Raw genomic sequence first — 13285 nt, forward strand, 5'->3', positions numbered from 1 at the left:
AATTTTCCTACATGGATAATAGTAATTCGTTGACAATTTTAGATGGAATGTTAGAAATCAACTCGATAGATCTTTAGAGTTAAACACGTTTGCTTGAGTGATTGTTTCTAGTTATTGGAGGCTTGTAGTAACAAAAAAAGATAATGATTTAATTCGGTATCTCAATTATCTCAACTGTTAGATAAATTGAGATCGACGTATAAGATTTAAGTAAATTCGTGATTCAACATTTCTCAACGGATGCACACATAAAATAAAAGAAACATAAATAAAAAAATGTTTTTTTAATGCTCACATATAAAGGTATATGGAAGACCTTTCTGATTCTTAAACCCTTGAAGAGCCCTTGCCCCTAAACCCCAACCCCATTTTTCCTTTCCAAACATGGCCTTCGCCTCCATCCTCCGAAGATCGGCCTCCACAGTCGCTCCAATCGTGACTCGACTGGCCCTGGGTCAGCGAAGCTTCGGTTCTGCGCTTTTCACGGCCCTTAATCACCACGTCAATCTTTCTCGCGAACACTCTGTTTCATTTCCATCCTATTATTCTACGGCAGCTGCCAAGAAGCCGAGCGCCACTGAATCTCTTCTCCGAGTTATTGAGTCTGAGATCAAGTGCGCCCGGGAGACCGACGATCATGATCGGGTAAGGGAATTTTTTCTGATTTCGGGGTTTTCGTTATTTGGTTGGCGCTGTAAGTATCAGAAAATGGAAGTTCGTTAATTTATTCACCTTTTGGTGTTAGGTTTACCGGCAAAAGAAAGGAAGAAGCTTTTTTTTCATAGAAACTTGTGCTGTATAGTTTTCTACGAGAAAAAAATGATGGTCAAACGATGATTTATTTATTTCATTTGCGATTCATCCATGCCTGAGTTGCGTGCTAGGGTTCTTGTTTTTGTTTTAGTGTTATTTAATTTTCTTTTCCTTACTTTTCTCGGGAAAGTTTCCTATGACTGTAGAATCCACAAGAAATTGTTTACCCCTTGAAAAATTGTTGGTCCTGGTAGTAATTTGAAAACAATGCCACTGAATGTATTGAGCAGAACTGGAGGACATGGCACTAAACTCATCATATGCTCTTATTTCTCCAAATAGCTTGTATAGTCCCTTAGCAATAAATGGAAATTGAAAAGAGAATGGATTTAGAGTTTGTGATTTCAATTTTCAAAGATACTGCCTCAAGAGGTCAGGTGACCTTGAGGTGTGTGTATATAGTTCTGTTATGGATGATCTCATAAAGGATTGCTAATCAATTGGAGATGTGACTTCATGATTTTTACCATGGGTGTGCTTTGAAGGAGCCTGAAGTGAAGGTTCTGTTAGTTTGCTCTTCTGAGAAAATTAGCAAAGCCGAGTTAGCTTGTCGCTTGAAATTTTTCATGAATTTATTTTTATAAGATGAGGTGAATCACCAGAACCGATCTGATGCTAATTAAACTTTGTTGCCCCTACTTGTCGCAAAGTTACGTTTGGTTGAAGTATGGAAGAATCTTTATTACAATTGCTTGAGTTTGCTTACTATGGAAACAATTGATCAGTATCTTTACATTCTCTTCTTTTGTTTGGTAGGTTGAAGAGATTCCTAAAGGTTTCCCTTTCAAGAGTGAAGATAATCCTGGAGAACAAATTGTAACACTGACAAGAGAGTATGAGGGTGAGACGATAAAAGTCTTAGTACAAATGCCTGGTCTCGTGACTGGAGAAAATAATGAGATAGGTGACGCGGATGGTGATGATGAAAATGAGAAGGCCGGTCAATCTAGTGTTCCACTGGTTGTTACCAGCTCTAAGAAAAGTGGTCTTACACTGGAATTCAACTGTGTTGCTTACCCTGATGAGATTGCTATCGATGGCTTGTCCGTTAGACATCCAGAAAATTCGGAGGATCAGTTTGCCTATGAGGGGCCTGACTTCCAGTAAGCTTATCATTTCACTGCTTTTGCTATCGCGATCTTCCTTTTTGTAATTCAATTCGGTGGTTTTCATCGCGTGATTAATTCGTCTGGTTTTTTTTTTTTTCCAATTTCAATATCTTACAGTGATTTGGATGAGAATCTGAAGAAGGCATTCCACAAGTATTTGGAGATCAGAGGAATAAAGCCAAGCACAACCAATTTCCTACACGAGTACATGATCAACAAAGACAGTCGAGAATACGTTTTTTGGTTGAACAACCTTAAGAAGTTCATGGAAGCATAAATTTGTGGGTTCAATAGAGTTTTGGTAGAGATTTGCTACAGCTAATGAGCTTCCTCGTGTTAGGAATGACGCAACCACCGCGCTCCGCTGCCTGTAAGTTTTAGCCTAATATTTGCACAACTTTTTTGCTAATAAATTGAGTAGATTTGAGTAATCTTGAGTTAGTTTTCATCAAAATTCCTTCAAAACCAACTGAAGGAATTTATTTACATGGCAAACAAGGTTATGCACATACTGCCATACTGGGCATGAAATGAATCTCAAATATACAGATCATAGTGACAATCAAGCCATTAATCAACTTTCAATTCATAATCTCTTCGACAATTAAGCCACTACAAGACCTCTTTACACAACCGAGTTCAAGAAAGAAAATAGTGCAATAAAAGGGAAAAACAACCAGCAGTATTCACCGTTATGCTTACTCCATTGCCAGTGAGAGCAATGCAATCTGAACCTAAGCCCCCCGATTACAAGTATCATCCGAAATTCTACTTCGTGTTGAACTAATAAAAGTCTGCTTTCATTCCATAACCTAATTCTTTGCTAAACCACCATTATCCAAGTAAATGTAAGCAACCCAGACAATCCCACCAACACAATACTTGAATTTCAAGATGCAACATGCTGGATGACGCTCATGGAAAGAACCAAGCCTTAATGAAAATTGCCAATGCTAGTTGCAAGAAGAACGAGGCAATGACCACCACTGTTAGGTCATTACTCTCCATATAAGACCTCAGGTTTAATGTAACAAAACATGCTGAGGCAGTGCCAGCAACGAGTATAATGATCCACCGGAGAAACTCGAAAGGGATAACCAAGAGAAACTGAAATATTCCATAGAGTGCATGTTAGATAATTATAGGAATACATGATAGTACTTGAGGAAACAAGATGGTTTTTTTGTGGTCAGGAGATCACTGTTAGAGCTCAGTAACTTTAGCTTAACTAGAAGTCATTTATGTCAAATGAAGCTGAATTAAGCATCAAATATTCAAGACATTGCATCTAAGAACTCAAAGAGTACACCCTATGTCTATTCAAACATATGAATCGAGGCAGACGCCCCTCTATTTTTTTCCATGTTTACTCAAAGAAAAAAAATCACTCAAGCAGCATAATGATCATTACTTGAAAAATTTATACAGAAAAAGAAGAAAATTGAACTAGAAAATGATAAAGAAACCAACAGGCCAACTGATGGGGCAAATACTTACGGAGCTCAAGATGAAAATGAACAGAGAATATCCCCACATGCACCAAAATCGTACAAGGCTAGCATTTGATCCAAGATACTGAAGCAAGAAGTAAAAAGCCAATGGCACCACCATTGCATAACCATAGATTGAAAATGCCGCCACATTTACATAGCTGACATCAAAGTTCCAAGATGTGCTGCTATCAGTGCGTTTTTGCATTAGGTAAGTGGCACAGTTTCCAAGAGAAGCAAGCACGAATACCAATGTAGTGGAGATCCAGACTAGTCCATACCTAAAATGTAACAGAATCGAAAACAAGAAGCTTAATAAGAGGCCTGGGAAAAACGACCAGTGACATAATTCGATTTTTATCTGATATCTCCCTTTTTGCACAATCTTTTTACTTCCTTGACGTTACATCTCATTCACGCACTAAGTTATCACAGCTGAATTTTATACATTACTTTCCAAGACCAAGAGAAAACTTGAAACCCGAAATCAGTTAAAGTTCATTTGATAAAATCTGGTGAATACACTTTCCTTATAGAGAACGACAAGGAAAATAAGAATGTAAGACTGTAAGTATTTGAACTTCACAACAAAAGGATGTGCAGATGTCTAAACTTCATGATAGAAGGATGCGCAACTTCTAGTGAACTGGGTTCTAAAAATTTAAACAGAAAGCCAATGTATCAGTATTTCACTTGAACGGTTAAAGAGGTCATAAAAATTGAAGCCTTTTCATTTGATAAAATCTGGTGAATACACTTTCCTTATAGAGAACGAAAAGGAAAATAAGAATGTAAGACTGTAAGTATTTGAACTTCACAACAAAAGGATGTGCAGATGTCTAAACTTCACGATAGAAGGATGCGCAACTTTTAGTGAACTGGGTTCTAAAAATTTAAACAGAAAGCCAATGTATCAGTATTTCACTTGAACGGTTAAAGAGGTCATAAAAATTGAAGCCTTCATCCATATACGTACCTTACAAAATGGAAACATTTTTAAACAATCTTATTTGAACAATTTAAGTGACACCGTAAATCCTTCTAATGCACGGACATGAAACTCACAGATCAGGGTTTGCATCAATCTTGCTGAAAAAATCTCCAGTGAGGGGATTCAAAGAACTCATCAATCTGTTTATCACAATGTCAGTATCCACATTGAAATATTGTGTGTATGATGAGACACTAAACACTCCTTTCCAGTTGTTTGGTGGTTGTTGTTCAAAAACTTCTGCATGAATTGACAGCAAAGACAATCATTGTGAAGGGAAGAATAGAGGGACCAGCGTGTATAAATAAATACATACATGTGAACAAGTTATTAGTACTTGACATCTAATTTCTCAGCTGATCTCCAAAATTAGAATAGGAAAAGCACCTCAAAATGTTAAGATCAACTTGGCAAAACAGTCGTGTTAAAACCCTGCACTGTACTTGAAAACATTTATGAATTATAAAAGACAATTAAAGGTTTAGAAAATCTAACTAAAAAGTAAACAGGAATTACAAAGGAAAATGCAGAAAATCAATCTTAATTCTCAACCAATCAAGAACAAGGTAGGCTAGGTAAATCTCCAATGAATTATAAAACAACTAAACTTGATTTCTTCTTCGATAAGTCTTCTAATTGTGCTTCTTTGTCTACATACTCTCTTCAGCATTTATCCAGGCAGATAGCTCTGTGATCTATGTGAGGATATTATGGATCATAGATTTAACTAGCAATCTCATTCATTTCCGCTAAAGACTTGATAATTTTGCAACAGAATAACTGTAAAATCTCCCAGCAAAACTACTACCGAACTTGTATGTACGGCAGCCTAGTATCCTTGTCCATAAATCCAGCAACCCATTACCCATACTTAACACAGCCCAAGAGTTATACGCCCAACCACCAATACTCTAAAAAACCCATGAGCCATCTTTAGCTTCCCAATTAGTGAACAAATCCCTAATTCGAATCTTCTGAGCACAATTTAAGCTCCTAATTGTTCTGACTCTCCTCCTTATTCCATTTCCATACCCTTCAGCTACCACTCCGTGAACTTCAATAGTTATACTAGTAACACATGGATGAGCTCTTATAGCAAATAGTGTCACCAGACAGGTTCCTGACGAGGTTTATTCAACTGTCACATAGATCGATAACCATTCTGCCATCATTCATATTATGCCCAGCACTCCCAGCGCCATCTAACTGCGTGCGATGCTCACATTGTAACCATAAAACAGATCATACACACAAAACCAGGCTTTCCACCTCCCCTAAATAGAAGCTAGAATCTCAAAATCAATTATCACCTATTGAACGTGCATTCTTCTTTACAACAACTGCACGTATTAGTAATTTGAAAATTTGACTACTTTTTTTTGAGTATAAAACTTGAGTACTTGGTGCTGCTAATATACAAATTTTCATGATCATACCCAAACTCCCCACCCCTTCAAAAAATAAAATACACCCAAACGAGGAGGAACAAAGTTTCTAGTATTACTGTCAAAACATGCTCATGAGTCATGCCTGATCTGAAATAAAAGAATATGCACAATCATTTAGCCAGTGATATTTCCAATTTCCTATGCAAAAATCTACCATAAATCTGACACAAGTTAAGTTTCCTTCACGAGTTCACGTCGTTCCATACCCATGTGGTAGCCAAAAAAACACAACTGCAAATGTTAGCCATAAAGACAGTTTTTTGTATTTCACACACCAGCCTATACATTTCCAAGACCATAGCCACCTGAACGCCCTATCACTAAAGAAAATCATTTAGCTTGAAAGATGGAATCATGGCAGTCCAATTCCCTGGCTAAAATCTGACAACCTTCCAAAGTCTTTCCTGACATTAAATTGTATCAATATTTCTTTTCCGGTTCTGGGGCTTTTATTGAACTAGAAATAGACTGAGGTGTATCAATAGAAACACAGGAAAGCAAACAAGGTGAGAAAATGACTATCCTTTCTCCCAGCCAAACACCACCATACAATATTGCAATTTTGATCATAACATATCTGTCTACAACAGGGCCACTTTGCTGACAAGAATACAAACAAGGAAACTAAGCTTAAGAGCAAGCATGATACTCGAGATATCATAGAGATAATGAGATACCACTTAATTACTATACCGCTTGGACTTCCAAGAGTTTGATAACCCTGCCTGCTGCCACCTCCATTATTTGGTGGGAATGTTTGCATATTTGCTTCTGGGGCTGCATAAGTGTTCAGAGGCAATTTCTTTAGACTTTGATCAACTTCTAAACATATTTGAAACCAAGAAACACTTTGCTAACCGAAAAGGTTAAAATTGAATTTAAAATGCTGCACCTTCATAGTTTGGGGTATTCTTTTCTTGATTGACAACAGCCTACAAAAATTGTTAATAAGGAAAAACAAATTACCAATCAACAACAATGAAAAAAAAACAGATCAAATATCCAATAAACATACCAAAATTAGTAAAAAAAGATTAAGGAGATACTTTAAAGTTACACCATACAAAGAGAAAAACTTGGAATCATAAATTAAGCCTTAAATAGCTTCCGAAAAATGTCTATAAATCGTATTACCGGGAAGAACATCCACTAAACTGAAAAACACACAAAACTGAAACAGCTCATAAAAATCGAGAAGTCGAAAGAGTGTACATCTTCAGTTGCAATATAGCACTAAAACAGAAACAAGCAACACATACCCCCAATTCATATGGGAAATTAGGAATAAAAAAAAATACAGTAAATTGAAATAGGGAATTCTGCTTACAGGTACTGAACCGAGTAGATGGCTGGTAGGGAGATTAGAATTGTAAGACTCGTCCATCAAGAGAGACGGAGAGAGAGTCAGAGATATCAACCAGATAGCACGATTGTTGAATTGGACTTTCTCGTAGTTTGGATTCAGTGAAGAGTCATTCCTATTATGGATCAAATGGAGATTCTGAGATGATTTTGAGAGTATATGAAAAAGATAATAGCCCTAAGAGAGGTTGTGTTTTTCGTAATCCGGAAGGAACAATGAAGCCGAGAGACGACGGACCGGGGTCAGAGACTCAGAGCTGCTTTGTAGTCTGTCACTGTATCCCACGAGAAGGGCGAGGTAGCTCACGCGCGCGCCTGTAGTCTGCACGATTTAATTACTTTACACGTTCCCGTTGGTTCATGACCACACGTGGAAAGCCGAAAGAGATGCGATATTTTCTTGGGCTTATTGGGCTGGTAAGGCTTTTGAAAGTGCAACAAAAAGGCCAGATGCGGAAGCCCAATTTAGATTTCACTGATTTTCTTGGGCTTACAGGCCCAGGCCTTTAAAAGTTTGGCATAAAAAGGAAAATGTCTGAGCCCGGGTTCGAACCGGGGACCTCTAGTGTGTGAGACTAGCGTGATAACCAACTACACCACCCAGACATGTTTTGACGCAAATTTACTATTTTATATATTATCCACATAAAAAGACACGTTAACAATACATGGTAATACTAATTTTTTTAAACCCAAAAACATTATATATAAAATTTTCCTTTCAACATCTAATATGAGTAGAGTCTGAACTAAAATTGTCAAATCCACACACACAGAAGTTTTCCACATAACGTAAAATAAATTAGATCAAAACCCAACACATGACTATAAGAATTACCCCGAGTAATAATCGAACTCAAAAATTTTCAAATCCATACGGTTTAATCCCAAAAAGATTCACCAACTAAACTATTACTCAACTAAGTTCTATAATATCATATCATTTCATTGGCAAGTCCAGCTTGGAATCCATAAAAAGAAATTAATTTGAATCCACCAGTTCATACTCAATGAACATGATGTATTGGTGTTCACTGAAGTAACCAACTTACATGAAACGACAAAATTTCCACAAAATGGATCACTTCATACCGCATGCACTGCATAAGTACATTCAATAAGTTTTCTCACATTCCCATCTGTCAGGGAACAATTTTGCTACATGAAGCTCAGGTGCTTTGGCATTCTGCGTTGCTCCCTGTGCTTCAAATACATAAGAAACTCCTACTTTGATTTTGAAGATGTCGAACAAACTTCAGCAACTACAATTTAGCGGTCATGTCTGCTAAAATCATCTTCAATGTCTCGTAAGTCATAAAACATATTCCAACACCGGGCATGACTTTGAAGTATTCAGGCATAATCCCTCTGTACAGACCACGAATACCTTCAGTTTTGGTTATATGTCTAAATATACCGAAAAGCCCGGTCTTGTAAACACATGCTCGTCCACCAGCCCCTTCCAATTGTTTCCTTCTCCTTACAAGATCCAGAGGAAAAGTAACTGCATTTAATACAGAAAAAAAGAAGATGAAAAGAGCCGCATAGCCGCTAAGCTGGTGTTCATTGATCTAGTGCAATACTACATGGACATGTCTTAGACACAAGAAAAAACCACTCACAAAATGTAGCAAATAGAAGACAATAAAAAAGTATAGAAAGTATAAAAAGGACATGCAAGCTTTTAAAATGATTTTAGCCTCAAGCATGCACTTAATTAATTATCCAGCCTGATTCAATTTCTTACTGACATTGTAGCTGGACAATGAAAATAAATAATTCAGCGACAATACCAATAAAAATCATCCACACATATCCACAGCAAGGCTTAAGGGCTCCCACCAACCATTTGGCAAAGGAAAGCCTAGTGAGAAGCATACCTCAAAGAGGCCACCTCTCACAGATTTGATAACCGAGTGCACAGTAATGGTTCACCTGAACAATGCCAACTCATGATTGAACCAACTGCAATGCAGCCAATGCTGGGTGAGACAAGTTATTCAAGAAATGAAGGAGCAGTTGAAGTTAAACCAAGTAAGATAATTTCATGAAAAGAAAATGTGATGAATGACAAAATGGTAAACTTTGCATGGACTTCCTTACTGAAAACAACTTCAGTCTGGGTCCTGGCTCTAGGATCAGTCTGGTTAGATGCTTAATGCAGAGGTTGCACCACATGTTGCTTCTCTGCATCAAAAGCATAGTGAAGAGCTACATGCACTCAGTTTTTTTAGATATTGAAATATCATGGTGACAATGATGATAATCTGAAGCATCTTAAGCAAAAGCATTTTTTACTAAAAACCATGGTAATTAATCACTGCAGTGGAGTCCAACATGTATTGAACATAGAAATATAAAGATCTATAATTCACTGGCCAGAGAATTTATGCATGGAAATATAAAGGTCAACAATTCATTGACCAAAGAATTTCCTTATGCTCCAGTAATCTAGAGAAGACACAACACAACCAAAATTTACGTGAAGGACAAGAACCAATATTCATACCAAAAAAACAAAAGAAGTAGTTGGACATCTAGACCTGTCAAATTTTGTGGAGAAACATCAATCCAGCATGTTTAAGATCACTCACCGGTTGATGATGCAATGCCTGAAAGACTGCCACAAGCTAGACTGACAATGACAGTGGAATCTTGGGGCCTTACGAATAGATATCAAAATATTAGGCCTAGTTCAAAGGGTGCATGCAAGAATATTGATATGTTAAAAATTTATAGTAAAAAATTGATCACCTATTTGACTGCCACAAAGATCTCAAACACTCGTAAACTGAAAAGCTAATAGCAAGATTAGGGCCAACACCCTGCAGTGATGGTAAACCTGCAGTCAAAAGACAAACCCAAAATGGAAGACATAACATAAAAGGGAATATAATGAAGACAAAAACACACCAGAAGTGTTGCCCCAAGTCCCTTGTAGAGGCCTAATACACCCTCTTCCCTCCTAATAGTTTGCAAGGCATGCCAAATACCTCGGTAGTACATCACATTTGTCTGGCAAGTTGTAAGTAAATAAATTAATGAAGAAACATAATGCATATTTTTTTTGAATACAACAGAAAATCTATTAAAGCACCGAGAAGGTGCAAACAGGAGAAAGAGAAAGAAGTTACAAACTTTTTTCTCCTTGACACCAATATTTGAGAGTAAAAGCAAAATTTTAAATCAGATTAGAGCTTCCACTTTAGTCCATTATCACGACTAAGCATCTAAGAAAGACAAACATAGGCCAAGCAGCGACAACAGCACCAACACACCACAGTTCTCCATACTATTACTCTTCATGATCCTTAAAATTTTTTTATTGAAGCACTAGTCAATCCTGCAACAGTAGGCAAATGCCATGTTGCCTCAAATGATCCCAATTTTACTGATTGAATAACATCTAACCCTATGTCAATCCCATCTCTCCAAAAGAGTTGAAGCCAAGTATCCATCAAGTTATATGGCCAAAAAAATCTGATAGAAAGACAACCGAAATAAATTTTCATTCTGGAAAGAGATAATCGCTAAGTCACTAAAATATGACAGTCAAACTAGAAACTGCAAATGAAAAATACATGCTCATGTATTTATGCTGCTTCCACAGAAGATATTCAAATGCCAACACCATTCAACATATGCTAGGAAATATACTAGTAATTCATCCTTGCAACAATAGAATTATTCCAAAAACAAGCAAATAATCATTTTCACAACCAAAAATGTGGGAAAGAATATTAGCGGGCAAAGAATCAAGAAGCACAAGAGTTATCTGCAAGCCATATTTCAAGAAGGTATGCAGATCTCACCTGAGCTGCAAGGCGTGTTCTTACAAGATCCAACGGATATGTAGTTGATGCAGCTGTCATTCCAGACAAACCACCACCAACGAAATGTACAAAAAGATCTGCACCCTTATTTTCCTTATGATTCGCCAGTCCAGGAATACTATGTAGTAACTGAAATGCAGAAATATAACCAATTCATGACATAGACAGCTAAAAGTACAGAAAACTAATGTAAATTTATAGAATAATTATAAATATATTATAGAAGAATGAACAAACCTTTTTATAGTGCTTGTATGCATAGAAGTTGACAGACGAATAGGGTAGACGATGAGTGATTGTAACCAGATTCCCTCTCCAGAAAGCTCTGAAACCCTCTTCACTAACAATTCGTGACGCCTCACGCCATATGCTAGCTTTTCTCAATGTTGTAGCATCAGTGTGCATGCCTTGCACCTGCAACAACAAGATGGCATCAATGAAAAGTTGAAGCCAATCTATAAAGTCACACAACCCGAATGATCCCCAATCAGAGGTACTGCCATGCAGTTGGAATAACTACATTGAGTTGCAACTAAATTAGCACCACACACACACAAATTATGTGGGCCCGTCCATTGCGGGAGCCTCGTGCACGGATGTTGTTTAATTTTTACAAACGAACATGTGATCTAGTGGTAGAGTTGCAAGGGTGCAACCTAGAGGTCACATGTTCAATTCTTAGAAACAGCCTCCCCATGTATAATGCGGGGCATCTTGGTTGTCCCTAACCCTGCCCAATGTGAGAGCCTTGTGTAAGAGTGTTGTTTAGCCTTTTTTTAGACACATAAAAACCTAATAAATGCATACACATCACTTATACAATGCGAATAAGTCATTTAATATTTAAGAAACCAAATGGAATACTTGAATTGGATTCGACCAATATTGGATTCTTTTCCTTCCCATGTGAACACACTCAGAAAACACAATGTTCCAAAACTGCTACATATAATTTACCAAATGAAACTTAAAACCAACTTTCGAGTGCATTGTTTTCAGCAAGAAACTGGGAACTAAAACCTTCAAATGGACCTAAATTGTTGCTAACAAATCACTGAGAATAACTCTATGATATTCACTAGGACTTAAAACTTACTAAAATATCTGGCTTGAAAACCTTTTTGCTTACTCTTGCTTGCACCATCAAACACAGACAACGCATAGCCAACTCCGTGATATCAAGTTCACATATTTATCAAGCATTACTTCACTTTATATAGCTAGAAATTCAAAAACCAGTATAAACGAATATAACTCCAGAACAAAAAAAGTCATTTCTTCAAAAAGCCAAAATTACACTAACTCATGCTGATACTGGTACAAAAAAAAAAAGGAAAACCCTTTAATCCAAACTAACAAGACCTCGGCATACCTGAAAAAGTATGGTGAGGCGTCCAAGCGGAGCGGTGCAAGATTTGCTAAGAGCACCGGAGACGCCGCCAGCGAGAAGCTGAGATATCGCCCCGATCTGCGACATTTTCGGTTGCTGCTGCGGTATACTAGACAATTTACGCGTCCCTGACCCATCGACGGCGCCGGCGCCGGCGCCGTGGGCAGAATTCAGGGCCCTCTGACCTCCTTGCACCACTACTCCTACCCTCGCCTCCTTGTGCATTTCGTTTAGAGATCCAAGTGCAAAAACTCTGATAAACCCTAATTCGAGGATCCAAGAAAAGTAAAGACGAATGAAAAACTCCCTCTCTGTTTCAATTCAATTTGAGCTCTCGAGCTTCATAGCCTCGCTTGCTTTGCTTGTGTGTGTGACTTCGTAGTTGAAACCTGAAAGCCAAAAATGCAATGCAACGACGTCGTTTGATGGCTGTGCTTCCTAAAAGGCTAAAACTGCGCGTTTTGGTTTTTATTCGGCAGAGTATAAGATTCGGTCCTCAACTAGATATACCTACTTTCATTTCCATCCTCAAAGTTTTTTTACTCCGAAATTTGTCCTTAAACTATTGAAAGACCCCTCATTCGTCCCTAAAATAATTCCGATGCCAGAAAAAAATCATATATAGAATCCCACTTGACACGAATTGTACACATGACATTCCACTTCGCATAAATTCAGGTTCACGTAAATTCAGATTGTTTGCATATGACTCTAGTTTATATAATAATGGAGTACCGCAGCGTTTTTTGATTTGATGAGGGTTTTTATCATAATGATGTGATCGTGGGATTTGATGCTATTATACTATTATAGTAATATGAAATTATATGGTTGGACTCGTAAACTTGA

The 13285-nt window shown here is 37.5% G+C and overlaps 3 protein-coding genes and 1 non-coding gene across 18 annotated transcripts; 1 reads left to right on the forward strand and 3 right to left on the reverse strand.

Annotated features, from left to right (window-relative positions):
• Window positions 1-319: 319 nt before the first annotated feature.
• Window positions 320-2589, forward strand: LOC119980284 (uncharacterized protein At2g39795, mitochondrial-like). Its single transcript, XM_038822921.1, has 3 exons — window positions 320-645; window positions 1570-1916; window positions 2040-2589. The coding sequence occupies exons 1-3, from the start codon at window positions 385-387 to the stop codon at window positions 2197-2199; spliced, it is 768 nt and encodes a 255-aa protein (XP_038678849.1). The 5' UTR covers window positions 320-384; the 3' UTR covers window positions 2200-2589.
• On the reverse strand, window positions 2479-7511 carry LOC119980283 (protein YIPF1 homolog). Its single transcript, XM_038822920.1, has 6 exons — window positions 7179-7511; window positions 6744-6783; window positions 6545-6628; window positions 4478-4643; window positions 3420-3693; window positions 2479-3029 (listed from the first exon to the last, which is right to left on the reverse strand). The coding sequence occupies exons 1-6, from the start codon at window positions 7233-7235 to the stop codon at window positions 2838-2840; spliced, it is 813 nt and encodes a 270-aa protein (XP_038678848.1). The 5' UTR covers window positions 7236-7511; the 3' UTR covers window positions 2479-2837.
• A 234-nt stretch (window positions 7512-7745) lies between these two features.
• TRNAV-CAC lies at window positions 7746-7819 on the reverse strand. Its single transcript has one exon. It is a non-coding gene; the product is annotated as a tRNA-Val (tRNA).
• A 479-nt stretch (window positions 7820-8298) lies between these two features.
• Window positions 8299-12853, reverse strand: LOC119980303 (mitochondrial substrate carrier family protein B-like). Of its 15 annotated transcripts, none has more exons than XR_005463846.1 (9): window positions 12419-12851; window positions 11284-11460; window positions 11026-11175; window positions 10127-10228; window positions 9968-10038; window positions 9808-9875; window positions 9317-9395; window positions 9094-9178; window positions 8638-8692 (listed from the first exon to the last, which is right to left on the reverse strand). XR_005463846.1 is itself a non-coding variant. In XM_038822947.1 (8 exons), exons 1-7 carry the CDS (start codon window positions 12659-12661, stop codon window positions 9111-9113), a joined length of 879 nt encoding a protein of 292 aa, XP_038678875.1. In that variant the 5' UTR covers window positions 12662-12853; the 3' UTR covers window positions 8560-8692; window positions 9094-9110. The 15 variants fall into 15 exon arrangements, 9 of the variants coding, with proteins under 9 accessions (XP_038678871.1, XP_038678872.1, XP_038678875.1 ...); XR_005463844.1 differs by having other exon boundaries at window positions 8661-8717; window positions 9317-9424; window positions 12419-12852; XM_038822947.1 differs by lacking the exon at window positions 9317-9395 and having other exon boundaries at window positions 8560-8692; window positions 12419-12853.
• Between the last annotated feature and the right edge of the window lie 432 nt (window positions 12854-13285).

Source organism: Tripterygium wilfordii, chromosome 16, assembly GCF_013401445.1.
Source record: "Tripterygium wilfordii isolate XIE 37 chromosome 16, ASM1340144v1, whole genome shotgun sequence".
NCBI lineage: Eukaryota > Viridiplantae > Streptophyta > Magnoliopsida > Celastrales > Celastraceae > Tripterygium > Tripterygium wilfordii.

Excerpts from the sequence above, each read along its gene's own strand:
- LOC119980284 (XM_038822921.1), top strand. The coding sequence starts at position 385 with ATGGCCTTCGCCTCCATCCTCCGAAGATCGGCCTCCACAGTCGCTCCA. Across the intron at positions 646-1,569 it reads AGACCGACGATCATGATCGG|GTTGAAGAGATTCCTAAAGG; the intron begins GTAAGGGAATTT and ends TTTGTTTGGTAG. Across the intron at positions 1,917-2,039 it reads TATGAGGGGCCTGACTTCCA|TGATTTGGATGAGAATCTGA; the intron begins GTAAGCTTATCA and ends AATATCTTACAG.
- LOC119980303 (XM_038822943.1), bottom strand. The coding sequence starts at position 12,661 with ATGCACAAGGAGGCGAGGGTAGGAGTAGTGGTGCAAGGAGGTCAGAGG. Across the intron at positions 11,461-12,418 it reads GCCTCACCATACTTTTTCAG|GTGCAAGGCATGCACACTGA; the intron begins GTATGCCGAGGT and ends TTGTTGTTGCAG. Across the intron at positions 11,176-11,283 it reads CATACAAGCACTATAAAAAG|TTACTACATAGTATTCCTGG; the intron begins GTTTGTTCATTC and ends TCTGCATTTCAG.
- LOC119980283 (XM_038822920.1), bottom strand. The coding sequence starts at position 7,235 with ATGGACGAGTCTTACAATTCTAATCTCCCTACCAGCCATCTACTCGGT. Across the intron at positions 4,644-6,544 it reads AACTCTTGGAAGTCCAAGCG|AAGTTTTTGAACAACAACCA; the intron begins GTATAGTAATTA and ends CAATTCATGCAG. Across the intron at positions 3,030-3,419 it reads TCATTTTCATCTTGAGCTCC|TTTCTCTTGGTTATCCCTTT; the intron begins GTAAGTATTTGC and ends GGAATATTTCAG.